We start from the raw sequence: 27,844 nt of genomic DNA, 5'->3' as shown, positions 1-27,844 counted from the left end.
CAAACAAACAAAGAAACCCCACGTATCTCCAGTGCCTTGCCCGTCTTTAAAATTTAGGCATTAAAAAGAAAGGAAAGAAGCTAAAGCCAGGAGCAGAAACCAAGGCCCGGACTCACGTCTCTGCTGGCAGAGACTGGCTCAGCAGAAGTGTCGGGACATCCCTGAAGACAGCTCGGGGAGGAGATCTCAGTTTGCTGACAAACCTGTCTCCTCGGGAGGAGCAGCTGCTGGGTGAGAGCTGTCCCCATGCCTCACCACGGCACCACGCCGTCCCATGGGAGCCCAGCTGCCACCTCCGATTTCCAGCCCTGCTTCTGACACTCGTTATTCCCTCTCACCGCGGCTGGCGGGGGCGGATCCTGCCCCGCACTCAGCAGGAGCAGAGGGGGCTGGCTCTTGGGATGTTTGGGATATTCCAAGAAAGCCTCGGTTTTAGAGTTATTTCCATTGAGGAAACGCGTTTCACTAAAAAAAGAATTCCGAGTATTTCGGAGCGTCCCGGTCTCGCTCCGCCATTCACAGCAGCGGGAGCCAAGAACAGCGCCTCCACCGCACCACCACAGGATACATTTCTCAGAGCTCTGCTCGCTGAGCATCGCGGGGCAGAAATCAGGTCTTCAAAAGCTCCCGTTCTCCTTCTCGGACACCTCTTAACCGACCGCAGTCTCAGAAGCGGCTCAGCGTTTTCCCGCAGATCACAGAACCGTAGGGGTTGGAAGGGACCTCTGGAGATCACCGGGTCTGACCCCCCTGCCAAAGCAGGTTCCCTAGAGCAGGCTGCCCAGGTAGGCGTCCAGACGGGCCTTGAATATCTCCAGAGAAGGAGACTCCGCAACCTCCCTGGGCAGCCTGTCCCAGTGCTCCGTCACCCTCACCTCAGGTGTTGGGCGTGTTGGAAAACCTTTGCCAAGTCCCCGAGCTGGTTGTCGGAAGACCAATGGTTTGTGCCAAAGCTCACCTTTTGCAGCAGCCGAGTGCTGCTCAGCTGTCGAGAGAGGACGGGGGGGTCCATTTCCTAGGGAGTCACCTCTCCTGAGCTCAGCTGGCCTGCAGGGACAGCTCCTGGTGGTCCCATGGGTGCCACCGCTCACACCGGCGCTGCCGTCCCCAACCTCCCCTCGGTGCCTCCCGGTGTCCTGGCCTCATCTGCTCCATCCGCAGGGTGGGAAGAGCTTCTCCTGCTGGGGACAGATCTTTCTGGGGCAGATCAGTGCTAAGGGAGCAAAAACATTGCCTTTGATAGTGTGCAATTTTAATGAAATCTTGATGCTGAAGGCTGTAGATCCCCCTTGCTAGGGCCAGTCACCCTCAGGCTTTGCAGCTATGGCCAAGCTAACGGGACAGCTCCGCAGACAAACGTGTCTCAAAAAGGACAGGAACCCAAAGAGACCCAAGAGATTTCTTCACGCTTGTGCTGCCACCCTGCCCAGCTCACCTCTCACTGTAACGCCTGAACAGCCTCAGCTGGGTGATGCCCTGTGGGGTTCAGCCTCTTCAGAGCCATTCAGGGATTCCCATTCCTCCGCGCCATAACTTTATGCGCTGGATCCTTTCAAATTACCCTGGCAGGGAGCGGGGCAGAGCTGTGAGCACGGAAGGGCTGTGTGGGGTGGGATGCAGTGCTCGCTTCTTGGGTAGGTCTGGAAGGATTTACACGGCTGAGCCACTTCTGCAAATCCCTTCCCGCAAGTGCAGCAGAGCCAGAAAGCGAAGCTGTCCTCGTGTCAGAGCGGGGCTGTCGTCGCGGCATCGCCCTCGCCTTCACGCGGTAGGACGCAGCACTTCGCTACGACATCCAGCACCCCGGGTGGCGCAGGATTCGGCTCATTTTCTGACAGATTGGCAGAGGCCCTTGACGAGGGGAAGCTCCCTGACCCCACAAATAACACAGTCCTGCAGCGTGAGTCAATCCAGGGGAACGAAAACCAGCCCCTCATCCTGGGCTGGTGGCTGAAAATAGGCTCCTGATTGCCATCTCCTGCTCTAACGCCTGCGTACGACACCACCTAGCTCTTAGCCGTTATTGGAACAAAAGGCAGAAAGAGGCATTACATAAAGAAGGACTGTAATCTGCTTTTTTTGTTGTTGTCCTTTGGCCCTGCAGTTCTCTAAAAATATTCCTTCTCTCGCTGTCTGCACTGAAAGAGAAAATACACATTTTTAAAAAGCCTGTGATTGAAAAGTAAAGGAATTAGAGGAGCTGTGCATAAAACAGCTCTGGTTTTCAACACCTATGAATAATTTCTAAAGCACTCAGGGAATGTGATTCGTTGTCACCACCGTCAGTTTACATGTGCCTTCATCTGAAATTAATCCAGCCCTAGCAGTTTCAAACCAAAAAGACATTCCGGCGCAGCGCCCCCCTCCAAAACACATCAGCGTTAACCAGCTTTGCTGTACGGCCCCAGTAAGCCTTGCAGTTAGAGACGTGGCGCAGCCGTACGCTGCTAGCGGGAGCAGGTTTTGCTGGGGAACGCTGGCTTGATGGCACCCTTGAAGAGGTGCAAGGGACCGTTTGCTTCGTTGGGAGCTGAAAAAGACACCCAGCAGGAACCCAGACTCCGTCCCGGGGCACACGAATGCCAGACATCGCATCGGTGCGTGCGCAGCGGTGGGAGGACCGACAGGGATTTCGGCCAGAGCAGGGCTTTCCTTCGGAGGGCAAGCTGACCCCGCAGTGGGAACATCCAGGAGGTCAGCGCCAGGGTTTGACCAGCCGCCCAAGGAGCGGTTCGGCACACGATGCCTCAGCAGGCCGCGGAACCCATGTGCTGTGCCAGACCCAGCCACGCACAAGCCACGGAGTCCAGCCAGGCCATGCCGGGGGACAGAGAGCAACCCCACGGGAAAGCAGGCTGGCCAGCAAATCCACCTCTGGCGCTGACTCACACCTCGTTACGCTCCCCGTACAGAGCACACAAACCTTTGTCACTGGGTGAGGACCCAAAGCCCTGTCCCGTGGAAGTAGCTCGGTGTGAAAATAAAGAAGGAGCCCAACTTCCTAACGAGAGGGCTTCAAGAGAAGAGTTAGGAGGGGGGGCAGAGCTGCGGGGAGGGCAGCAGGCAGCTCCCGAAGGGAGGAGAGCTCACTGCTCAGCTCCCAGGAAAGCTCCCAGCTTTTCCATTTGGGGGGATGGTTTTAAACTGAAAGAGGGGAGATTTAGATTGGACGTTAGGAGGAAATTCTTCCCTCAGAGGGTGGTGAGGCCCTGGCACAGGCTGCCCAGAGAAGCTGTGGATGCCCCATCCCTGGAGGTGCCCAAGGCCAGGCTGGATGGGGCTTTGGGCAACCTGGGCTGGTGGGAGGTGTCCCTGCCCACGTCAGGGAGGTGGAATTAGATGTTCTTCAAGGTCCCTTCCAACTCAAACCGTTCTGTGATTCTGTGATTTTTGTGGGGCAGCCTGTCTCCATCCTGCCCCTCACCCAAATTTCTGAGCACAAGCTCTTCAGAACAGAGCCTACTCACAGACTCTATTTGCGTAAAACCTGTAACAGATGCCTGACAACAACCATAAAGTTATATTACAGCACAATTTAGATTTTTTTTTTTCCAACTCAAACTACTGATTGCTCCTGATTTCAGTGGAGGGCAATCAGACTTACCTGCTTTCTGTTCCATTTCTCCACCTTCTGCACAGTGCCAGCAGAAGGTTTTGGTGTGAAGTTGAGAATTGGATTAGAAAATTTAATTCATTCAGTTTTAGATAAATCTTCCTTCTGGTTAGAGGTGCACTAGACATACTTCAATTACCAGCAGTTTCTTCTCTTTTTGTTTGTTTTTAAACCACCAGGGCACGGTTCCCACTTGCAAGATCAAGTTTTGGTAAGACCGGTCACCATAAGCTTCTGCTCCCGGTCAGAAATTACAAAGGGGAAAAAGCCCCTACAGCACACCCGTACTTCTCTCACACCCTTTAAGCACATCCCAACTCTTCAAACCGAAGCAATTTAAAAACCAGGCAGTCACTAGTTCATTTTCAGTCTCATTTCCCTGCCGGTCACAGAATCAATCATCTTTCTTCAGCTACGTCCTGCCATGTGCCCAAGTCTGAAATTCTTGAAAGCCAACCCTGTATGGTCTCAGTCAACGGGGAAAGCAGCATAACAGTAAAATGTATGTGATTGAAAAACATGAGGATTTTTTTTTTTTAAGTGGCTTGGGCACCTATGGAAACAATCTTTTTCTTTCTGCTTACTCCCAGTTCAAAAAAAAGAGCTCCAAGGAGCCTTTCTCGTAGAAGCATGACATTTCCAGCTGTGCCTGTTTATGCTCTGCTTAAATCCTACCTTGGGGGATGTTAAGAACGGCAATGAGGCTGTATTTGCTTTTATGGATGAAAAGAGAACTGTTTAAAAACAGCGCTTTGCCTAGAGAAGAAGTAGCTAAACTTACACCAAAGGACAGGCTTTATTTCTTTGGGAAAAGCCTCCTTCACCCCAATAAGCAAGACAAAATTTGGCAGGAAATTTTGTTCCTGACCAACAAACAGCTAAATTTCATTTGAAAAGTTTGCAGCAGACGCATGGAGGACTTCCACAGGCAAGAGCATCTCTGCAGGTACTTTCTTACCACCCCTTGAAGCTGCACTGCAGAGCACTCGGTACTGAGAAAGACATAAATAAAACCCTAAAGCCCCTCTAACACACGACTCTGCTCTTCCTGCTAGAATTAAGGCTTTGGGCCCCAAGGAGCCCTGCCTGCAGATAAACAGCTCCGGCCTGAAGCTCCTTCCAGGCACCGGCCCCTTGGGGCTTGAGTCCTACAGACCTGCCCTTGAAGTGAAGTGCCCCAAGGCAACGTGCCCCATCCATCTGGAGCTCTGACCCCGTCCTCAGATCCAGCCTCCAGCATGCGGGACTTGCGAGGCATTTGTAGCTGAAAGAAAAAAGCACAGGGAGGAATTTCAGCACCTCGACAGGAACTGATACTGCCCCAGCGACTGAAAGGAGACACCGGGCTGCCCACCAGGCACTCAGGGGGAAGGGGAGCAAGTACCCCACCACCTCTGCCCCCCCGTTTCATTTCAAACAAATCAAGTAAGCGCAGGAACGGGCACACACTAAAAATGGCTTTTTTTTTTTTAAAGCTTACTTTCAGGCTTCCATCCGTAGGATGCTTGCAACATACCTACCATTCGGTGAAATCCCGAAGAACGCCCATCATGATTTTGCCGGCGCAGGCTGAAGCCTTTCATAGTCACTGACTTGAGGAATAAAAATAGATGCTAAACATTTCTGAATTGTGTTTACACGCAGCACAGTTATTCCCAGGCACAGAACTACCGTTAAACTTTACTCCGCGTACTACCAACCCCTTTAGAATTATAAAACGCATTTCAAGTCCAAGTTTGAAAGATAATGTTTTTCTTTAAACAAAACAAAAAACCCACCACCCACTTAAAAGTTTTCAAGCCCTGGTAGAAAAAGGCCCTGGATTTCACTTCCAATGCTACGCTGAAGATAATCACAAGCAAGGAGGAAACTGTTTCCAACGCAAGTGGCTTTGTTTTGAGCCACCAGCTACAGCGAGTTCAGGTGTTGCTTGCAAAAACATGGGACTGAACAACCCCGTTTCCTTAGCACAGTAAAAATACCACATTCCTTGAAGGACGGAACAGTAACTGTCTCCCGTTCCACCTCCTGCAACGGCTGGCTTGCCAGCTCCACTGCCTTTGCTCAAGTTATTTGTCGTATCAAACAGAAGTTCCTGGAAAAATCCATACTAGGAGCAGAGGTGTAGAACGGCATGGTCTGGTTTAATTTTTATTTTTTAACAAGAACTGGTCTAAATGCAGTTTTACAAAGCCAAACGACCTGTTTGACTTTTCTCTGATGAACACTAGAAGCACGATAGAAAATTAAACACCAATGCAGCATTGCTGTATTTACACTACTGAGAGCACAGCGCTCTCCCCAGCCAAAATGCAGAGTGCTTCACAACTTTCCAGTACCGAGGAGGAAAACTCGGTAGTCAACCATGCAAAGCCCACAAAGGGATAAGGCTCGAGCCTCCTTAATTACCTAATTGTGTTTGCGTACTGCAGAGTCCCCAGCCAGTGGGTCAGGTTTCGCTGCAGGAGGCCATGATACAGAGCTTCGGGGAGGAGGTTAGAGATAAGATCTGCAGGTTCGTGGTGTCGCTGAGCAATGCCAACAGAAAACCTCACGGAGCTACAGCCCTGGGCTTCATGGGCTTCGGGGCTCCTTCTCCAGGGCCGTGGAGGGAGAGAGCTGCTGCAGGCAGGACCGAGCCCGCCTACGGGTTCTGCAAAAGAAATGACTGCCTGCACAGCCGGTGGGCTCACCCAGCACGGGCCATCTGACTTCGTGGAAGTAAAACTTCTCCAAGAAGAGCTGGGCTATTTCAAAAACAAAAATGACGTCCTATGTGCATATGATTTCTGCGAAGGCGTTGGGCTGGTGTTTCAGCTATGCCCCCCCTCCACTAAAGCTGTATGTTTACTCGCTCCCTTTGGCACAGGGATCGCATCTTGTAACGCTGCTAGAACGATGTATTTTTTGGTGTTGCCACGACAACGGAGCTGTTAGGTCAGGCCGAGAGCAGCAGCACGGCCAGGCTTTGACAGGAGCAGCCGACACCCCCCAAACACGCTGCCTATGTAGCGAGATTTCAGTAGCTTTAAATTAAGGAGCGAATTCTGAACCGCACCCATGTTCTAACTCTCGAGAGCTGTTACTATCACGAGGCAGGTAGCATGAGTAGCACAAACACATACTCCTCCAGGAGCTGTAGGAGCCACATGACCCTAAGCATGCCGAAAATCTCTCTTCCAAGTAAACATGGGTATTAGCTGTTGGCATTAGTACGCTATGCATTGCTTAATGAGAGGGCGGAAAACACAGCTACAACTACCGAAACCTTCTACAGGACACTAGAGTCATGGCCAACAAAAAAATCTCAAACGGTGCTCTACGTTCACCCCCCTTCTGAAAATGAAATCAGATATGGCTTCAAATTAAGAGCTTGAAAATACTACTGCTCTAAGAGTGTCACCGAGAATGAGCCAGACTGAGTGTAACATTGGGAAGGAAAAGGGCACCGATTTTACGTGAACACCTCTGAGCTCTGCCATCGTAACCTCCCAGGCAGAGGGCTGCCCACCGCCTTCTGCACAGGTTCGGTTCACATCCACCACGTCGCCTGGCCAGGATTTCCAATGCAACTGAGATGATGGAAGAGAAGAAAAAAAAACATAAATCTCTTCACAATTGAGATTTTTCAGTCATTCATATTTTATGTCGTCCTCTTAAATATTAAAATGAAGATTTTAAAATTAAACTGAAGCGTACAATGATATCTTGGTGAGATCGTGCATTTAATAAAAACCACTCCAAGTTTCTGACAATGCCATCACCACACACACACAGGCTGAGCCTTGTCACCACGTGGCTGCGCCTGAAGGACTGAGCACTGGGATGATTTATTACAGAGGAACCCCCCCGAGGTTCCCAAGAGTACTCCCCCAGGTTGTATCGCCCCAGAACATCCCAGAAAGCAGGGCTGGTAAGAACCTGGAGCTAGCAACCAAGTTACAGTTCTGCAGGCTAACAGAAGAAACTAAAACTGAAGATTAACTAAGTTTATAACTAGATATTAAGAGGAAGCAAGTCCACTTTGCTACAGAAAGATTTGGTCTCCTCAGCGCAAGCTGCCTATCGCATTCAGCTACTCCCTGTCCTTGACAACACTGACATACAACTTGTGCAAGTTACAAACCACCGCCGTCACAAACACAGGCTGTTTTGGAAAGCAATCCAAACAATCGAAGCATTTACTGCAAACCAGCTTCTCTCTCCTACCATTTACAAGGCGGCCAGCAAAAGAAATGCACACGAACAGAAAAACATTCATGAAACACAAACTGGTTTAATTAAAACTGAAAAGGAAAGCATACTGAAGGAATAAAAACTCCCGATACATAGCAATTATTACTTATGAAGCTGTTGACAATCTTGAAGAAGCATTTGGGAATTCACGACCAAATGTTCAGCCTTGAATTCAGAGAGAGACGGGGCGGGGAGGGGGAACAACCATGACTTGCCAAGTCCTTCAGCACCAAAGCACATAAAACTGTACTACTTGATGTATTTTTCCATGAACTTTTTGTGAAATTCTGATCGCAGAGTATCATTGACGAATCTTTTGTCCTTTTTTGTTTCATCTATCCCCTTAGCACAATTCTTGAAGACAACATCATCATCCCATCTGAAAGTAAAGAAATGTTGAACTTTAGTGAGGTTATATGAAAATTCAGTGCAATTTATAAAAATATTTAAACGCCGTTTGGCCCTCCCATTTAGAAGAGCAACGAGTCATTAGGAGTGGATTTTAGTCTTTAAAAAGAAAAGATCTGTTCTTCTAATCCAAGCCATCTTCTCTATGCTTTTGAGCTAGAAGCAACAAAAATATCTGTGGATTAAAGGTTAATTTCTCTTTGCAGAAAATATTGGATATTTGAGCAGAGCAGAAAACAAACTTTAATGGCCCAGAATTCTGATAAACGCAATAGCAATTGGAATATCTGCAAACAAGAACCCTATTCAGAAAAAAGACTGTTAATTGCAGTTACCCTATAAATATAAAGCTACATTTTAAAGAGAAGTACTACATCAAATTTCTCGAGGAACTTTGGTCCTGCTACTTTTCACATCAATATGAACAAAGTCACAGACACAATTCTCAATCTGTTTTTTGTTTTTGTACCACAAAGTACCAGGATGGTTTGTTCAGAGAAACGAGCAAGACAATCACTACGTGCTTCTGTATTCCGATTTCATATCACGCTGTTTCAAGGTTTGAGGAAGGAAACGACGACATTTACAGACTCTCACAGCAACGTGAGGGAGCTAAGGGGTGGACATCACAGCACAGGCTGCACCCTACCTCCTCTTCACTTTGAAGTTTGCTTGAGGCTGTGCCGGGCCGGTGAGGTTCAGCAGCGGGTTGCCACTTAGGATGTTCTCCATTCGAATTCGTTCTTCTTCAGCCTTTTGCTCTTGCTCCTGAGAACCAGAAAAGGATAGATTACTTTTCTGGGCCACTTTTATGATTTAGTTGGTAGAGAAAGATAAAACGTTATTTAGCTGCAAACACCCACAATCATAGCTCAGACTTTTCAGAGCGTTTGACGCTTGTGTACGACTGGAATACGGACAGAAGCAGAGATACACTAAAGAGCTTAACGTTTCTAATAAACCCTTCATCTAGCAACGCTCATTTCTGCTCTACTTACTTCTGATGTTCCATCAAATATTCAGTTAAACTCTAGCTTTACCATTTACATATTTATTATATGAAAAATTGTATACAGATTAAAAGATTTGCCTTATCCTCATGAGAAAAGGGAATACCTTACACTGTATTCACTAGGTGGAAGAAACCTTCCAGCTTCTTGAAACCTCTCTATCATCTTGAGCAATCTGCTTGGATTTTACAGCTACAGCTTCCCTAGGGACTGATTAAAAAGAATATTTACTTCTCCTTGCACTGCTAGAAGCGTGCAACTCAAGCCTAAGCAAAGCACAGTGCTACAGGCAACACCAAGTCGATTTCGCTGCCCACGCTTACAAGCTGTATTAATATATTTAGTGACTTAAATACTCAGACTTCAGAATGATAATGTAATACTCATTTTACATCGGTACACTTTGCCACACCCTTTTGAATGTATTACAAGGGTTGTTCTTTGATGGAAGTACCAGAAGGAAAACAAAATTTTCTCATGTGGATGACTAACTACGTTTCCCCCTCCCTGCATGCTGAAGTATGGTCTGAAAACAGCCTAGTTAAAAAATAACAAACACATCCAAGTCTCATTAGTGCCACAGGAAACTCGAAGCATTGCTTTTATAAATTATACAAATGAAAGACAGAGATCACGAGTAAGGTTTATGTTCAAAAGTGCAGCAAATTCACGGCTGAGGGCTGCTATGGGACCCCAGAAGAGGAAATGTTTTTCTTGATGATAGCATTTACAAGGTTTAAGTGCTAAACTTGAAAACTGATACTAGCCAGAGTTCTCTAGCTTCAAACACTTAATCAAAACTAAGTGACATATTACTAAAACTATCTACAGCTTGCAGTGTTTTTCAATTCCACTGGCCGGGTATGTAGAAGATTCCTCTAAGACAACCCAAGCCTCCTGAGAACAATCCCAACTTACCATATATACAAACACCAGACTAGGCAGGGGCACTGGTAAAGGTTTTACCTTTCAAAGTCCGCCCAAGTTTTACTTATGAAAAAGCAGCTACCATTAGGTTGCTTCTCACAAACAGTTTGTGACTAGCTGCAATTAATTGCCAGTGGAGTGGAAGAGCTCCCCAAAAGAGCATGTTGCTTAAAAGCACGGCACTGCTTCACGACAACCCCATCACACCCTTACCCAAACACGTGGGTAGGCAAAACTTGCTCTTTCTGCGCTGTCAACGGAGCTTTCACACAAACTGCAGCCGCGAACGTTATTAACATAAATAAACTAAACTTCTGCGTTCCACACACGGGTCTAAATCCAGCATTTGCATTCCAACACCACTTGTTACCAACCCAGTAAATAAACACAGAAATCAAAGATATTTTATATAGAGCAGCAACTTCCCCGTTTTAGAATTACAAACTCAAATTACATATTTGTTTCCTTTGTGGATTACACAGGAGAAATGCCTGCAACCTCTTTGTCACGGTATGCTGGCCTTTGACTTGCCATTTTCTTTCCTCGTAACATGGAGGAGCCCACACGAGCACCATCAGATGTGTTGCTCTCCAGGTCAGGTGCGCCCACCAGCGCTCCAGCAGCCCTCAGGCTGCCCAGCACATCCACGTCACCCGGCCCCTGGTGCCTACGGAGGACTTATTTTATTGATAGGAGTAAAAATAAATAAATAAATAAATAAAATGCATATATATATATAATAATATAATTATAATACATACATACATATATATAAAATAATGCATATATATATATGCACCATTATTGATTTTCAGGTTACTCCCAAGAGATTGCGTTTAATCCCATTTGGCAAATCTACAACAGGATGCAAACACGCCAAGCGCTCTGTGTTGTCCAAAATGAGGTAGGTTCTGCCTCATTAAACCTGAATCTCTGTTGCTCTGTTAAAAGTCAGACTCCGAATAAAAAAAAAAAAAAGATCTGTAACTTGGTACGGATCTTAAAAGTAAATGAGAATGTTACAAACATAAAAATCATACTGGACGGTACTCAAGAGAAACTAGCACTAATAACAGCATTCTAAGAAATTAATACTCCTCTGTTGACAAAAGTTTCTGCAAAGAGAACTTCCTTCAAGTCCTATAAATGCAACCATCAGAGCCGTTTTCCATTTCAGAGCTGAACTCCAGGGAACTCTTCTCAAGGTGGCATGCAGAGCACGGCACATCAGATTTCTAAGACATCAACCTCAGCAGTTATCCAGCTGCTGAACCTGAATGCACAAGTGCACGTTTAATTTTTCTATAATAAGATTTTAAAACGGCACGTAGGCATCATCCTAACCGTTACGTTTTGTATAACCCATGTAATACCCTTCAGTCTCAGCCTGACATGTTTTGCTTTCTGATAATGAAAAACTATCATCAGCCTGACGTGTTAAGATTTGGTGACAGAAAAATAAAATCAAATTGAAGAGTGACATAACATTTTTAAGAAGCATTATACTACAAGGAGTAGTGCAAGAGCAGGACTTAGCTCCAGATTAAGCCACCTACACTTAGACACCTGCCCGTAGGCATCTGAGCTCACATCTCAAAGGAGATCTGGAGAATACAGCGTGGTGCCAAGAGAGCTGTGCTGCTCACCCTAACCCACGCACCCGGGGAACTAACCACGCTCCGGGCTCCGCCTGCTGCACCGGCTTTGTCTCCACTGCACCAGAATGGAAGCTCGGGTGAGTAAGCTGTACGTGCACCCCAATTTGGCATTTCAAGGGCAACTGAATCCTGTCTAAAACAGCAAATTCCTGCTAAAAATCTACATTGATTCAAGTCACGTACAATTCCAGAGGACTGAGGGCAGCAAAAAAAAAATCAGTCTATTAATAAAAGAAACAGAAAGGATGATAATAGGAATTTCGAATTATGACATTTTACTTTTGCACCTCATAAGTTATTAGAAACAACTAAGAACACAATGCTAACAGAAGCTGTCAGATCTTTCAGAGAGACAGCAGGCAGAAAACATCCAGGAATCTTATTTCAAAGATTTATTTTCCATATCTGCTGCAAGCGATGCCGCAGAGCCCCTGGGCACTTTGTTGGCTGCTTCACCGCTCTGTTGGCGGACAGAACTCTGCTTTCCTTTAGACCTGCAGAGACAGCACAACCACAGGTAGGAACAAACTGCGCAAGCTTATCTTTGTCATTAAAGATCGACAGATTAGAGCCTGAAAGCAAACGGGGAACAGATCTGTTGGTAAGACATCGCCAGACTCAGTCACTTCACAACGACGACGCGGCGGCTTATTTCTGGAATTCCATCATTCCGAGCCGCTCTAGGCTGGATGACATGTCAACGTGTTTGCTACAACAGATTTAGGATGTAGGCTCATTCTGAAGATTAGTCTCGAGGATTTTTGTATCGTTTAGCTTTACTAAAGCCTCCCCAGGAAGGTATGCAGAAATTAAGAAATAGGTTAGTTATTCAATTTTGTATCTTAGAGACAAGGCACTGAGGAAACACAAGGTGTAACTCACGGTGGTGTAAAGTTGACATTTACACTCAAGCTAATTTATACACTCCGGCCAGAGCTGTAAAATCCCTCATCTCCAGCCAAAAAAAGGTTTTCGTTACATTTCAGAATTTTCCACATCAATCTTCCACTGCCCACTCCTCCAGTGGAAGCTGGGACGCTCCAGGCGACGGAGCATGGGTTGTATCAAACCAAAGAGACCAGACACAACCTTCCTAGCTGTCTGAGCTTCACACCTCTGGGGCACAAGAAAGCACAGCTGTTTGCAAAATAAGCGGCTCAGCTTCCTCCAAAGCCTGCGTTGTTCTCTTGCGTGGTGGAACAAAGGCATATCAAGTTAAAACACTATGGGTGCAACAAAGCTACAATGGGAGAAAAGCCTAAGGGAGAGAATAGCGTATCTCTGTTCACTCCACCCTTTTAAAAATAACGTTTCTTTGTCTGCCTTTCCGTTCTGCGAGATGAGGCATACAATTCTTTTCCTAAACTGTTTTAGCAAAAAAAAAAAAACAAACCACCCCACCACGCTGCAGGTTATTCCATCACTACATGCAGTAGTGTTGTACCAACTGTTTGCAGGGATGACTCAGAAGTCAGCCACGTTGGTAGGAAGCAGCTCCTTCCTTTGCTGCCACCATGGAAGTGGCAGAGGCAACAGAAGGGGAATATTATGGTGTGGGGAGTAAGACTGGACTGGAAGAGGGAGCCCCATGCCCCAAGGAAGGAAGGAGATGGAGATGATGCTGTGCGAGGTGGGTGTCACACCAAGTCTCCACTGCACGACTGAACTCGTCACGGGGGGAAAAAGCAGAGGTGGACAAAGCTATATGAACCTTAACTGAACAATTATTCCTTATCTTGCTGCAAGAATAACAGTCCCTTGGCATACTTGTTTCTGACCGCAAAGGAAAGAAAAACAGTATTGTTACCATGGTTATTTTTCTTTTAGTATAGTTCCTACCCTTAGCACAGAGCAAGATTACTTTTACAGAAAGTGCTGAAATTCCTGAAATGACTCCGTTGTATTAAAATAAGTTACCCTGCTCAGTTTGTACAGAAGTGCAGTTGCAGAAAGTCTGAAATATCCCTGTTTCACTGAAGACTAAAAACCACAAAACCTTATTTAAGTGCTAATTTTTGAATGGCAAACAATGACAGCAGGATCCTTAGCAGCATGGAACATAACTTAATAATACAGAGATCAACCCCGGTAGTATAATCCCACACAAATCACTAACTCTATGCAATACAGTGATTCAAATAATTGTTTGAAACTCCAAAAAATAAACATAGAGAGTAACTGCAGTGCCTATACGCAGATTTGTTGTCATTCTCCCCACAAGTGATGGGACGTTGCCATTAGTTCTCGACAAGGGTAAGCACTGCTAGCATGCCTCACAAGCATTTAATGAAGAAATATACTCCATCATCTGCTTGTGCTTCTTCATTGAAATCATTTCTTAATCACTAATTTGGCACTCTACTCTTAGTTATACACTTAAATTTTAAGTGAAAGGGTTAAAATCAAGATTCATTTAGTGTATTAATTGAGAGAAGTTGAGGCTACAACACAGGATAGAGCTAAGATCTACTTTGGCCATTAGTAGAGAATTACATGCGGTTACAGAGAAGCACTTGGTGAAAAGAAACTGTAATATAACAAACCAGAAACTTCACGTCTGTTCTCAGATAAGTATAAAATGACTGGATGTTAAAATAGCTTTGCTGGAACTGTGCATGTACATTCAGCAGCTCGCTGGTTTGAGGTTTGTTTTTAATTATTTCGATTTACCTTTTAAGGAAGTCTTGAAAATTGGAAATTAGGAGTGCCGTAACGCTGAATTTGGAATACTGAAACGTGTTCCCATGAAACCTATCCATGGAGGGTTAGCACAGGCAGCAGATCTTGTGTTTGTACAGTTTTAGACAGATCCAGAATTATTCCACAGACAAGGCTCCCAAAACTAAAGATTTGCTGGTCAGTTCAGTCTCTACTAGAAACAAGCTAGGTTTAAGTTGGTTAGAGAGGTTAAAATTGCAGAGGGCAGGAGAAAATCAGGACGTTTTTTTTAAGACATTTAGAGTAATTATTTTGTTTCTAAAAATTCAAGGGAATTTAAGCATTTTGAGATATTAAAAGGCTTTGACAACAATCTTTTATTTGGTTGAAAAACTATTTCCTTCACAGATTCAAGGAAATATCAGCATGAAGGAAGTTAGGACCTCTTAACACTAACATTTACCTAAATTAAAGGTTTTTGGTGGAAATTGCCATTACCACATGAGGGAAGTTAACACAGAACATGACGAATGAAAAAATAGCACATTCCTATCTTCCATTTCTTACTGCCTGACCAGAAACGCACTTTAAAAGGAGCAGTCCTCCTTCCACGGCAACAAATACTGAGCACCAAAGTGATGGGTGAAAACAGGTAACAAAAATACAGCATTTACTTTATTTAAAGTCTCAGAAATAATTAGGCTAACAGTTTTGGATAGAATAACTAAAGTATCAGAGAACAATTTACATACAGCACAAATTTGGGTTACAGTACTACATTTTAGCTATGTTATCTTTCCCAAGAACTGGCACAGGCACATTAATCTGCCTGTATAACAATAAAGGGATGTGAGAACAACACGCAGAAGAGTGAAGAGGCATTCACTGCTGTTTCCCTTTTGCCTTGCCACCAGTTTACCCAACCTGTCCACCGGGGACAACACTGCTCCAGCAGATAAACCAACTATTTAGGTGGCTTAGGATTAACAGCAACTACAATTAAGAGTTTACACGAGACATTATCCTGAAGTCAACCGTATTACTACTATAAAGTTACTTACAAAATGAGGTTTAAATCACAGTTTGCAACACATGATAATATGAAGTCCATATATATCATACGAAAGGGGATTTATATAAAATGGCTACGAAACGCTTTGTCAATATTGCCTTGTTTTAAGGACATGGGAAACGGCATTATCTAAACAGATTGCACCCCTGAAGACAACATAGGTAATCTTTTCTAAGTAAACCCTTACTACCAAAAATTCTTTCCAACACCGCACTCTGCTTTGGTTTTTACTTTTTCATGAACATACTCTTAGATCCCTACACTCAAAAAAAACTACCCTCAAGAAAATAAAGTTCCAATTACTTCAGAGCACTCACTATTTAATAGAGATGTCACTTTTTAAGAGGCCATTTTAAAGGTTAATTTTAATTAACCACCACACAGTGGAAAGACGAACGGAGTAGGTAGTGAGTGCGCAATAATATACACTATTGCAAATATCTAATAATTGTTTCAGGGCTGAAACAAAGGGATTCTTTTCAGATAAATGTACATGCATTAAGTATTCACATAGCATGGATGTTGTAAGCCCTACGTTTCATGGGTGGGGAGCACCCATGAAGACACAGAATAATGCCAGTTAAAAGACAGTAAGATGAAACAAGTGCTATAAGAAATAATTCAGAGCTCTTAGCACCCTCTAGTGACAAAATAGGAACTTTGTAGGCTGCTAACAATCCTGCTTTCCACAAATGAACAGATAAGCATGTGCGTGGTTGTGTGCGCTGTAATTTACTACCATTATTTTCTCAAGGCAAGTTCTCTAAACTGAAGCGTGACAGAAGTTACTCTGCTTGTTCTAGATGTATAATTACAACACAGAAGCAAACTGAAAACGTACACAGATACAAGTTTTCACTTCAAGCCCTCTGCATCGTTAGTTGAAGTAGCAGCCTTTCCTTTATGTTGCTACCCTTAAATTGAATTTTAGTACACTTCAAACAAAAACATGAGGAAGGACTGTTGCCAGTGTTTTCAGGTCATTTTTGCCATGTTATTACTGCAGGACACAATTTCATTGCTGTGTGATGCGTGACAAATGCCTATGCCAAGAGATGAGAGATGCTTCAGCTACAGTTTAACTTAAAAGACCATTTGCGGGCCAGATGGAGAACCAATTACCAACAGCCTTTTAAGGAAAGTTTCTACATTGAAGCAACATAGTACAGCTTTTAACCTCCCAAACTACTTCAAGATTGAAGACTTCACTGGTTTTTACAGGCCTTGTTGACTCTAAATAAAGGTTAACTTCCATACTGTTAGCTAAAAGAGTAGTCAAGCACTACACTGGTGCCTGCAGCAGCTGACGTTATTCTCTCTTAGTGTCTGCTCTCTCTTCCTAGTGTCTGCTAGAGGCTATGCCCTGTTTACTAACTCTAGCGGGGAGCAGCTGACCCTCATGGAGAGCATTCGTGAAAAAACATTCCAGCTATAAGGGTGCATGTAGAGCTACAGAAAAAGCTACGAGTAGTTCAGAGGTATCAAAACATTATGTTGTCACAGCAGCAAAGATCCTGATCAGCATTTAATGCATTTACTTAGCACATGCTGAAAACTATCTCAGATTACTTTATATAAAGATGATAGATTCTACATTAGTGTCAAAAAAACTAACAACAACATATAAAACTACTCAGACCAAAGTATGTAACTTTTTTTTCAAAAGCACTAAAACCATTTAAGCCCTACCCAAAAAAAGAAAGAGCTTACTCAAAGCAGAAGAGGGAATGCTGCATATATCCACCAAATTTTGTGCACCTCCATAGGTAAAGCGTTTCAGCAGTGCCAGTGAAATATTTGGACTGCAAACTCTAGTGCAACACTGTGTTAGAGCCAATGCACTGCATCCTGACCACTCATCATTTTGCTAACACTGACAATTCCCAGAAACAGTCCCTACAGTCCTCCCATCAGTCAAAGATTTCAGTAATGAACTCCAGCCCAACTATCTCTTACACCAAGGAGGTGGGGGAGTCAACGGCGTAGGAACTGCAGGCCATAGGCAAGTTGATTTACCACATCCTGAAAAGATTATCAGCCATGTTATTAATTTTTGTGGAGGCATTTTTCAAATAAATTCATCCATGTACAATCACATCAAAATAGTTCTGGTTTATAGTTACAGCTGGTGCTTCTTGCCAAGGCAACATAGGACTAGTGTTGTAAAAAGATCAAAAACTTTAACAGAAGCTGAAGCCAGAATCAAAAGCAAAGAGCGCACTGATATTTTTAATTCATGAACAAAAATGGCACATTTCTTTTTTCCACAAAAGCTAGTTAACAAATGAAATTCCACTGGATGATAACAGGTAGGTCGCCAATGCCGTTATACGGTTTGGTACGACAGCTGCCTTCAGAGAAGAACTTGCTTGTTAAAAGCAAGATTGTCTTCAGTCAAATGCCTCTACAAAGCACTGGGAAAGTAAATAAAACATTTTGGTAAAACATTCACCCATAAATGTGTCTGCTGAAGAAAAAAAAAAAATCTTGACAACAATTATTAGAGAGAAGAACAAAACCATCAGACTCCACTAGAGAAGTTTGTTTTGAAGTGCTGTGAGCTTGGCTCTTACTTCATTTACCAGTTCTCCCTTAACCTAATACCTGAGGCAGAAGTTTTGATAAGCATGTTTGCACAAAGCAGATGCTCTTCAACAGGTGAGATTTTACCTTTCGAGCCTGTTCCTCAGCTCGCTCCTTCTTAATTTTTTCCAGTTCAGCCAGAAGAGCTGCAGTGTCATCATCATCACTGTCTTCCAAGTCCTCATCTTCATCATCCTCCTAGCAGCAACAAAAGGAAGCGAGTAGTAGTTCATTTATTTCGTTTAATAAATACATTTTGAAAATAAATGCATCTTTTAATTCTGAAGATTACCGCAGAGATGTACATCTGATTTGAGAAAAAAAATATTATGAGAAGTCCCCCAGACTGTACTGGCTTGCCCAGCTAGGGCTGTAGCTTCTTGCTGGCTAACTTCTGATGTGGGTGCTTGGTAAGAGCAGTAATTATAATATAAATAGTTTATTTGTTCCTCGACAGTAATGTCAAGACTAAAATATATCTTTGCGCTTTTTGAATTTCTGCAATTCATTTTTTTAAATAATATTTTAATAATTCAAATGCTACTTAGCTGACAGATTCCAGAGAATGACTGGCCTCGATCGCTCTCTAATCATTGTAACATAAATCATTACGACAGCATGCCTGAATATCCCAGCCAGTATTGTTGGGACCAAATATAGCAGGATAAAAACCAAGCAAACAAACTAACACCCCCCAGCATACTGTCAATCCTTAGACAACCCTGAGACATCGCTGTAAGTAAAGGAGCCAAGAGCAAGAACTCATTGCTCACGCAGACAGTCAGTGTACCTCAACAGTTCTGCTTTTGGGGAATTCTAACTAACCCAGTATTGCCTGAGTCTAAAAACCGCCAATATTTTAGGTGGTATTTTCAGTTCTCTAGTTTTTTGTGTGCTAGGAGTCACAGCACACTCGCTCCCTCTAAGAGCACCACTGCAGCGTGGAACAGAACCCTCTGAAGCACTCTGGACTTCTGCCAGAGCAGAGTAACTGAATAAGGAAACTATGCTGGAAGCAGTTGTTAGTTACCTGTCTTAAATCTTTAACATCGCTAAAAGTACATGTTCTATTAATAGCAAATCCCCAAGGCAGGACAATGAAAGGAAAGAAGGCAGAAAAAGACACATACATCAGTAAGAGGGTCATCCGCGTCAAGATTTGCTGCAGGAATCTGGTCTAGTCGAGGCTTCTTGGACACAGAAGATGATGTCGTGTGCTCTAAGGGACAGGATTAAAAAAAGTGATTTCACTTAACAGCATCTGATGTCAGGAAACAAAATTTTCATTAACAAGTTGTCTTGCATTAGAATAAGATACGAGCTCGTGCTTAATTTTTCCTCACCTCTCAATCTTAATGCCTGTGCTAATTCCCTTGTATCCTCAAACAAACTAACGTCCCCAAACTTACTATTTAGCCTCTAAGTGGTTTTTGAATTTACTACTTCAAGATCAAAGAAGAACAGAAGGAAAAGCTGTGAAGAAATATCTTTATTCGATATATCCAATTGCAGTGCTTCCACTGTGGACCACCCCAAAGCATTACTATTATCTAGTCTGGTCCAAAAGATACCTGTTTTTATCTGTGGATTTGAAATCCCTGTAATACTTCCCTACACTTCACAACTAAACCTCAAGTATCTAAATTCTGTCAAGCTTAATATTAAAAACGAGTATTTCTCAAAAAAAAAAAAAAAGAAACCCACCACCACCCACGCCTTTGATTTTCACTGCACACGAACAGAACCAGGTACAACAATGCATTACTTCACTAGAAGACGAGTCATTCCCCTTCTCCTTCCTGTCTCATTTGTCCAAGTACAAAAAAAGGCCTTTATTAACTGCACATACTTGTTGCCAAACCATTACAATCATACTGTACCAGCTGGCCTGCACGATGGCCTGTGCTTTTCTACTGGCTGGCCTAGATTTTCGCTAGCACGAAGCCAGCGTGAAAGGCAGCGGACATTCCCTTGCAGGTCAACAGCTCTGAACTATCAGACCAATACCCTAAATTCTGCCCTCATGACATGCTGTCTGCAACCAGAAACTTGTAACACGGAATTCTGTGCAAATGCGGTGTCACACTAAAGTGTTATTTCTTGATAAAGGGCTGGTTTTACCTCTCGTTGGTCTGTCTCTATTCTTTTCTCTTGCGGCAACCCGTTCTCGCTCCTCCAGCTCCCTCCTGAAATCACGGTTACGCACCTCTTCAGGAGCATCCTGAGTGGTCTGTCTGAAACAACAAGGCGGGAGAGAAGCTGAAGTTTGAAGGAGGCCAGTAAACCCAGGGATGAACAAGTTAAGTGCAGAGAATAAGAGCTGGGTACACTGTAGAGATGTATTTCTTCATTCTCTCTTCACTGGTCCCCTTCCCTGCACACATTGCACACACAGACATACAATGACATATACACAGGTTCCTTCCAGTGGCTCTTGAATTAAAAAAAACTACATAAATTCCTGCAAAAACAGGCTGACTGCACCCATCTCCCGTACATATTTGTAAATCTGTTCTCCTGCAGTCCAGGCTGACATCTAACAGGTCAACTTTCCTCACAGTTTTATCATCTCAAGTTGCTGCTGCAAAAAAATCTCTAAGGCTTTTAAGTAAGACCAAAACTCGAGTATATGTTTCTCAAATCTTTTCCCCCCAGGACAAACAGGATAAAGCCCCATGCCTGGAGAGGAAAAAAAAAAAAAAAAGCTGGGAGAAGCAGCAAAACACTAGCATCAGTGAAACACGTTGCAAATACACCTTTTTCTCTCTATTATATAACACACGCTGGCCAAAAGCAACAGCCTATTTATACTTGAGTCACACTGCATTCCACCCAGAGTGTGCTGGATTTTTGCGGAAACCTTGAGGAGAACTAATGAAGAAAAAGCAAGCAGCAATTCTTTTCACCTTTCTGTGAACCCAGTTCTGGAAATAAGAGTGCCTGAAGAAACCCAGACTCTAGCCATTATAAATACACTGTGTGCAAAGGCTGTCTTGATGATGGAGTACTTCATTTGCTTTCGTAATTAAAAACCTGAAATCAGAATCCCTGACATGGCTGCGGAAATCCCCTGAGGCCCCGTGTCATTCAGGCAAGCCCGAGTGGGACTGAAACACTGCATCCTTCCTGCAGTGACGCAGGCCTGGCAATTTAACAAAGTCAACTTTGTATTAGGTTTTGGGGAGAAAGAACAGGAGACACTTAATGCCCCCTCCATCTCTCTTGCACACGCTTGGGGGACTTGTTAAAAACACACACTGCGTAGCCCTGTATGCATTTCTCCCCACACGCTCCTTTCAAAACAACAGCCTCGTGTTCCAAACCCCTGTGCTGTTTAAAGAGGCAAACCACCAGCCATTTCTCCTGTAATAACACAATGCACTTGACAGCACTTTTTGTGCTGTTGACTTTGGTACTGTCCAAAAAAATCCCCTCCAACTCCCTTACCCACATGTTTTCTTCAGAGGGGCAGGAGGGAAGAGGTGAAAGGGTAAGCATCTGCACAGCGAAAGTGCAAGTGGGAAACCTTAGCAGTAGTTTCACTGACAAGAATAACATCAGCTAGATGAAAATAATTTTAGGCCGACACATTTCAGTTAAATTCTAGGTGCCTGTGCCACACTGACTCCAGATTTCAAATAATCTTTCAGCAGACTATCGCCAATTTATTATGAATTTCAAACACCGGATAATATTTATGTAAAATACTGTTATCTTTCAGACCGATTAAAGCAACTGCCTCTTCTAGGACCTGCACGAACCACTTGCAGTGTTTAATATCAGCTCTTCCAACACCTGAGTGCTGTTCTATGATATCCCTGCCTCATCTTAATGCTCCTCCCCAGTGGTTCTCAGCCAATGCATGACTTGACTTTCCTCCTTCTGAGACGTGCTCAATCTGATCCCACAGTGCTCTGCAAGTGACAGCACCTTGAATGGCTCAGTGGTCTCCTTCCACTCCCAAAGCTTTTCTTGTCACTCCACTGCCTGAAATACTTGGTCTCCAAAGCTCACCTTCTGGTGACTCACTTCCACAGCCAGCAGTACGCACCACTAAAATTAAACTTCTCAAACTTGCACACCGTTTGGTCTCTTAAGTCTGCTTTGGAGACTTGCAGTTTCAGCCCACTCACTCAGCACTGCTGCACAGTATCTGGTCATAACAAAAACAAAAAAAGAAGAAACATTCCTAGCCTGTTTTCCCATAAGCCAGACCAAACAGACAGTACTTACCTGTATTTGATTTTAGTATGAGACGGAAGGTCTCTGCTGGAATACTGTTTGGATAGCTGGCTTAAGTCTCCTTCGCCTTTTCCTCTTCCTCCTCTCGCAGGTTCAAACGTGGGCCTTGCTGCTGTCGTCATTTTAGTGACTACAAAATCAAGGGCAAAAAGCAGCCATTAGAGCTTACAGAGAAAGGCAGTCACCAGAAGCTGCTACATTGTTCCTGGAACTGTAGCAACAAACCTCTAACCATCCCCTGGCACCCGACCCTTAAAATTTAAGGAGCTTTTTCCTTGACAGAATCTATTCAGATTTTCAAAAGAAAGTCTTTTTCAACATGACTGAAAGGTGGCATACAGATTTGAACGAGAATGCAAGGTCGTGTTTATACAGTAAATAAAATGCCAGGAGCCAGTCTCCTATCCTTAAGTCTCAGTGGTAAGCAAGTAACCAAACTCTTTCCCCTAGAAAAAGGACTGCCAAAAAATGTCTGCCTATTCGGAATGATTTTTCCTTCGTTCCCTAAAGTGTGGCTCGGTATCATCGCCACCAATGCTGGCTGACACAGCTCACAGCATGCCCAGGATGGTGTTGGTAGTTAAACAGTGATGATGATCATGCAACCCGTACTCTCTAGCCCTTGCCCTGGCCTCGTCAGTTCTCCTGTGCAGGCACAGCACCAACATCAGTAATGTGGCAGAGCCCTGTGGGATTGCCCCGCACAGAGCTCCAGCTGGACAGCAGAACTTTACGAAGCACTAGGGGTAATGTTATCTCTGCAAGCACAAGGCTGACAGCTTCAACCATACGTAAACCACGTTCAATTAACAAAATATCCTGCTTGGGCAAAGGCAGAAGCTTTCAGCAGCTCCGTTTCAGAACCTGCAGGAACTCACCTACCACCAGCATGCCCTAAGAATGGAATAAAGGGTGCCAAGAGCTGCAGCTGTGAGACAGGAGCAAACAGCCTCTGAGCAGCCTTGGCCACACGGACATGCTGTCAGCACGCGCTGCATGCGGTGCTGCTGGACAGGAGCCGGGGACCAGGAGCCCAAACCACTCAGCCAAGGCCTCAAGACACCACGGCCAATACACAACCACCGCCTCGCTGATCGACCAGTGCCACCTGAAACCTGTTACACGAAGCAGCACTCACTTCTGCTTCACTAGGCCATGCACGCCCACTCACTACTGACTAAAGAACACCCACTCACCACTAACTTCACAGGCACAAACACAAATCAAAAAGGGAGCCAGCAGCTAGCCAGGCTCACTAACAACTGCTGACACCTTCCCAAACGCCGTGTGAGCCAGCTGGGGCTCAGCACGGCCTCTACAAGACCTAAAATCTGCAAAAGCCGCTTGTTCTTAGGTCCTTTCTGTGCTAACTCTGTGTAAGGGGGATCTGTGCGCTCAGGTGAAGGACCAGGCCCAACCCCGAGCCCCAGCACCCCGCCAGCAACCACCCCTGCTCCTTCCCGAGCCCAGCCCGCATTTACCTTGGCCTTAAAAGCCCCCCACCCCCCCCGAACCCCCGGGGGCCGCCCGCTCTCGTCAGGTTTTGGGATCGCAGCACTGGAGAAGCCACCTCAGGGCCCACGGCAAGGCAGGGCCGCCGCGCTGCCTTCCTCAGCTCCCTCCCAACCCAAGCGACAACGAGGGGGCTTACCCCGATGTTAGGATGCCCCAGAGCCCTCCCGACCCCTCGGAGCCCCACAGGGCCCCTCTCACAGCGCGGCCTCCTCCCGCAGCGCAGCCCGGCCCTACGCCGCCGCCATCATCCCGCCCAGCGCCCGGCAGGCGGAGCGCCGCGGGGCCCTACCATAGAGACGGCCCCGCCCGCCATCATGGCTGCCCCGGGCAGGGGCACGCCCCAAAATGGCGCCGCGGCGCGTCCAGCAGGGGCGCCCCCTGTCCTCGGCGCTGGTCCTTTGCAGGCTGTTTATACGCGAGTTCACAAATAAAAAGTACAGGAACAGCTACGGGAGTGATAAAACCTCCCGGTTCTTCCCTTTGTTTAGCCGTGTGCATCGGCAACGTTAGCCTCAGCGTGCCAGTCAGCAGTGCCCCCCCATACAAATCCCCTCAAACTGCTGTGTTTTCACTGCTGTCCCATAAAAGTACCCTCAAACTGGTGTGTTTTCGCTGCTGCCCCCCCAAAAATACCCTCAAACTGCAGTGTTTTCACTGCTGTCCCCCCAAAATACCCTCAAACTGCTGTGTTTTCACTGCCCTCCCCTAAAAATACACTGGTGTGTTTTCACTGCTGTCCCCCCCCCCCCCCAATACCCTCAAACTGCTGTGTTTTCACTGCTGTCCCACCAAAATAACCTCAAACTGGTGTGTTTTCACTGCTGTCCCCTAAAAATACCCTCAAAATGGTGTGTTTTCACTTCTGTCCCCTAAAAATACCTCCCAAAAAGCCAAAGTGTGAATGAGTATCATTCAGTTATTAAACACAGTTTCTCTCTTGTGCTTGCCCTTGCTTTTAAATTGCATCTGGTTGCTAAACCTTTGTGAATCACATGAGGATACGTGAAGTAAAAGGTTCTTTTATGTATCTCGAGACCTCATAAATATATATAAATGTCTGAGGGGAGCATGTCAAGAGGATGGAGCCGGTCTCTTTTCAGTTGTGCCCAGTCACAAGATGAGAAGCAAGGAGCACAAAATGAAGCACAGGAGGTTCTGGCTCAATATGAGGGGGCACTTCTTTACTGTGAGGGTAATAAAGGACTGGGACAGGCTGCCCAGAGAGGTTGTGGGGTGTCCTGCTCTGGAGATATCCCAAACCCGCCTGGATGCCATCCTGCGCAATGTGCTCTAGGTGATCCTGCTCGGCAGGGGGTTGGACTGGGGGATCTCCAGAGGTCCCTTCCAACCTCGGCCATTCTATGATTCTGTGATTCTGTGATCTGCAAATTAACACGGAAACTTTCCTGAGCTACTCTTCACCCAGTATGTAATTTAGAAGAGAGCCCGCAAGAGGTCCCCAAAGACACTGCTATGCAGAGAGCTACAGCAACTGATGCAAATGACACCCTGTAGGCAGCAAGCCATCGACGAAAGCACTTGGAAGAAGTGGGCCCTTGTACAAAGAAACCACGTCCTGTTCTTGGTTTGTGTGAGAAGAATTTATAAACCAGCTCCGAGTCACACTGAACCTCGAGGAAGTCTGTGTTGTTTCCATTTGGATTGGAAGACACGTCTAGGGACAGCAGGAAAACACTCCCAGTTGAGTACCCTGCCTCTGGGAATTTTGCTTTGATGAGCCTCTTTGTCTAAAGAGGTGCAAGGCATGTTTATTTACATTGTCTTTTATTATTTTTGGGTTGATTATTTCTTCAGAATTTGTCACCTACAGTGTTGCTCCAGTCCACTTTCCCCTTTGCATTTCCAGTACTTAGAAAATGACAGACTGGCAGCTATCCTTTTGGCTGGCAGCAAAGAAAATTTTCTACTCCTTCTTGACAATGGTAGAAGTTTTACATAGGTTATTTTAGGCAACTTAGTAAACGTTTTAAACTTCAATCAGAACATGTAGGTAGTAACGATAATTGCTGTGTCACTTTGTATGTCAATACTCAAGCATCCACAACTGCATTTTCTTATGTGCAATCCTCAGTCCACATGCCTCGTTTGCTATTGATTTCACTACAGGCAGCTTAGACTCAAGACCAAACCTCTCGGAGGGGTCTGGCTTCCCAGTTGGGCAGTCAGGAATGCAGTGATGTCAGTCAGCAGACTACAGATCACAGCAACCTGAAATCAGTGCGTCATCCTGTGATGGCGGGTGTTATTCGTAAATTTATTAATATCTATCTATGGACTTCAAATCAGAAGGAACTGCTGAGCTAATGTGACCACCTTGATGCAGCAGAGTGTTGCATTCTCCTCTGTTACCTGTCCTGAGGGCAGAGGCTACTGTTTGGTTGTAATGATCTGTCAGAAGGTATCAAGTCCTGTTCTAAAGACTTCAGGCACTGAAGAGACTTCTCTTGCTGTTGGGTATTAGTAAATGGCAAGAATCATCTAATCATCTGGATAGGGGATTACTTGAAGATGAGAGCTAAAAAATTGTCTATGCTCTGGATAGATACAATGATTCTTTAAATAAAGGAATGGCTTTTCTTCCTTTTTTTTTTTTTTGGCCTTTGGCTAAATTGTTCCCTACAGCCCTGAGGTGCTTCCTCCCAGCTTGTGTATATAGATGTGAAATACAAATAGCTGTGGGTGCGTTTTGTGGTCAAGGGTCTGGATTCCTTAGAAGACTTGGGCAGTGAAGAAGGACACCAGGAGAGATGAGGTGCTTGACTCCAGATTCCTGAAAACCCCTCCTCTGCAGCAACACTGAACCTTCACAGGTCCACAACTTTTGATTTTAAACATCTCTAAATAACTATTTTTTATTATTTCTTTATTTATAATTATTAAAGATCTCTCAGTAATCATTGGATAAAAGCTGCCTGCACACTCGAGCTGGGGAATATATCTTATTTTTTTAGGTGATGGTGTGAGCAGGATGCTAAACTTCTAAGACCTGAACTATTTCCAAATAAGTTCAAGACTGGCCAAAACTCCGTATGCTTACAGAATCACAGAGTGGTTGAGGTTGGAAGGGACCCCTGGAGGTCATCTGGTCTAACTCCTGTTCAAGCAGGGCCACCTGGAGCTGGTCCTGGGCTTTCCCCTTTTTCTTGCACTGGTGAAGGTCCTCACAGGGCAGCCCCTCTGCTGCATTCCCCTGAGCTCCTGGGATGAAGCATGCATGTCTGCATGAATTGTTGGGACACAGTGACGTGAACCCTGTCTTGGGTTGTCACGGCACAGAGAGAGGGATGGAGAGAAGGAAAGCAAACTTGGGGGGTTCTCCTCTCATAGCTCCTCCCATCCCACAAGGACAGGAATAGAAGATTAATTGAAAAAGAGAGTACGTATGTAGAAGGGAGCACCAGTCAAGTTCACTGGTATGGCTGCTTGTCTGCAGGTGGGAATTCCTCAATTCCAGGCCTTGTTTACAGCATTATGCATCAAAGCACTGTCAGATAAGGTAAACAACCAGACAATGACAAAATCCCAGGTCTTCCCTCTTTCTGTGCCTGCTTCAATCACAGACCAGCTCAAGACCACAGCTTTCTTTCTTCCCGTGTCACATTGAACCTCGGACCTCTCTGCACACAGTAATTTACATTGTGGATTTGGTTATTCCTCTGTTGAACATATTGGCTGTGGCAACTCTCAGGAAGAGATTCTGTATTGCATGGGTAACATGAAAAGCAGGAAAATTCACAACTTCCCTTAATAATTTCCTCAAGTGATTAATTATCCTCACAGTTTAAAATGGCACCTCATTTGTTTTTAATTTCAGTTTGCTTGGCTTTATTCCCAACCATGAGTGCCTGCTGTGTTTTTCTCTGGTAATGTGGAAAGCCCATTTTCTCCCTAGGTATTTACA

At 45.0% G+C, this 27,844-nt stretch overlaps 1 protein-coding gene across 2 annotated transcripts; it reads right to left on the bottom strand.

Moving 5' to 3' along the window:
* Nucleotides 1–7,869: 7,869 nt before the first annotated feature.
* Nucleotides 7,870–24,246, bottom strand: CWC15 (CWC15 spliceosome associated protein homolog). Of its 2 annotated transcripts, none has more exons than XM_083816266.1 (7): nucleotides 24,212–24,246; nucleotides 22,399–22,537; nucleotides 20,287–20,399; nucleotides 19,296–19,384; nucleotides 18,253–18,363; nucleotides 8,907–9,025; nucleotides 7,870–8,228 (listed from the first exon to the last, which is right to left on the bottom strand). In XM_083816266.1, exons 2-7 carry the CDS (start codon nucleotides 22,527–22,529, stop codon nucleotides 8,099–8,101), a joined length of 693 nt encoding a protein of 230 aa, XP_083672392.1. In that variant the 5' UTR covers nucleotides 22,530–22,537; nucleotides 24,212–24,246; the 3' UTR covers nucleotides 7,870–8,098. The 2 variants fall into 2 exon arrangements, with proteins under 2 accessions (XP_083672392.1, XP_083672391.1); XM_083816265.1 differs by having other exon boundaries at nucleotides 24,059–24,214.
* Between the last annotated feature and the right edge of the window lie 3,598 nt (nucleotides 24,247–27,844).

This window comes from Anser anser, assembly GCF_964211835.1.
Source record: "Anser anser genome assembly, chromosome: 1".
Lineage (NCBI taxonomy): Eukaryota > Metazoa > Chordata > Aves > Anseriformes > Anatidae > Anser > Anser anser.
The sequence above is the reverse complement of the archived record's forward strand: the minus strand, read 5'-3'. Positions and strand labels throughout refer to the sequence as shown.

Excerpts from the sequence above, each read along its gene's own strand:
- CWC15 (XM_083816266.1), bottom strand. The coding sequence starts at position 22,529 with ATGACGACAGCAGCAAGGCCCACGTTTGAACCTGCGAGAGGAGGAAGA. Across the intron at positions 19,385-20,286 it reads TAGAGACAGACCAACGAGAG|AGCACACGACATCATCTTCT; the intron begins GTAAAACCAGCC and ends CCTGTCCCTTAG. Across the intron at positions 8,229-8,906 it reads AACTTCAAAGTGAAGAGGAG|ATGGGATGATGATGTTGTCT; the intron begins GTAGGGTGCAGC and ends CTTTACTTTCAG.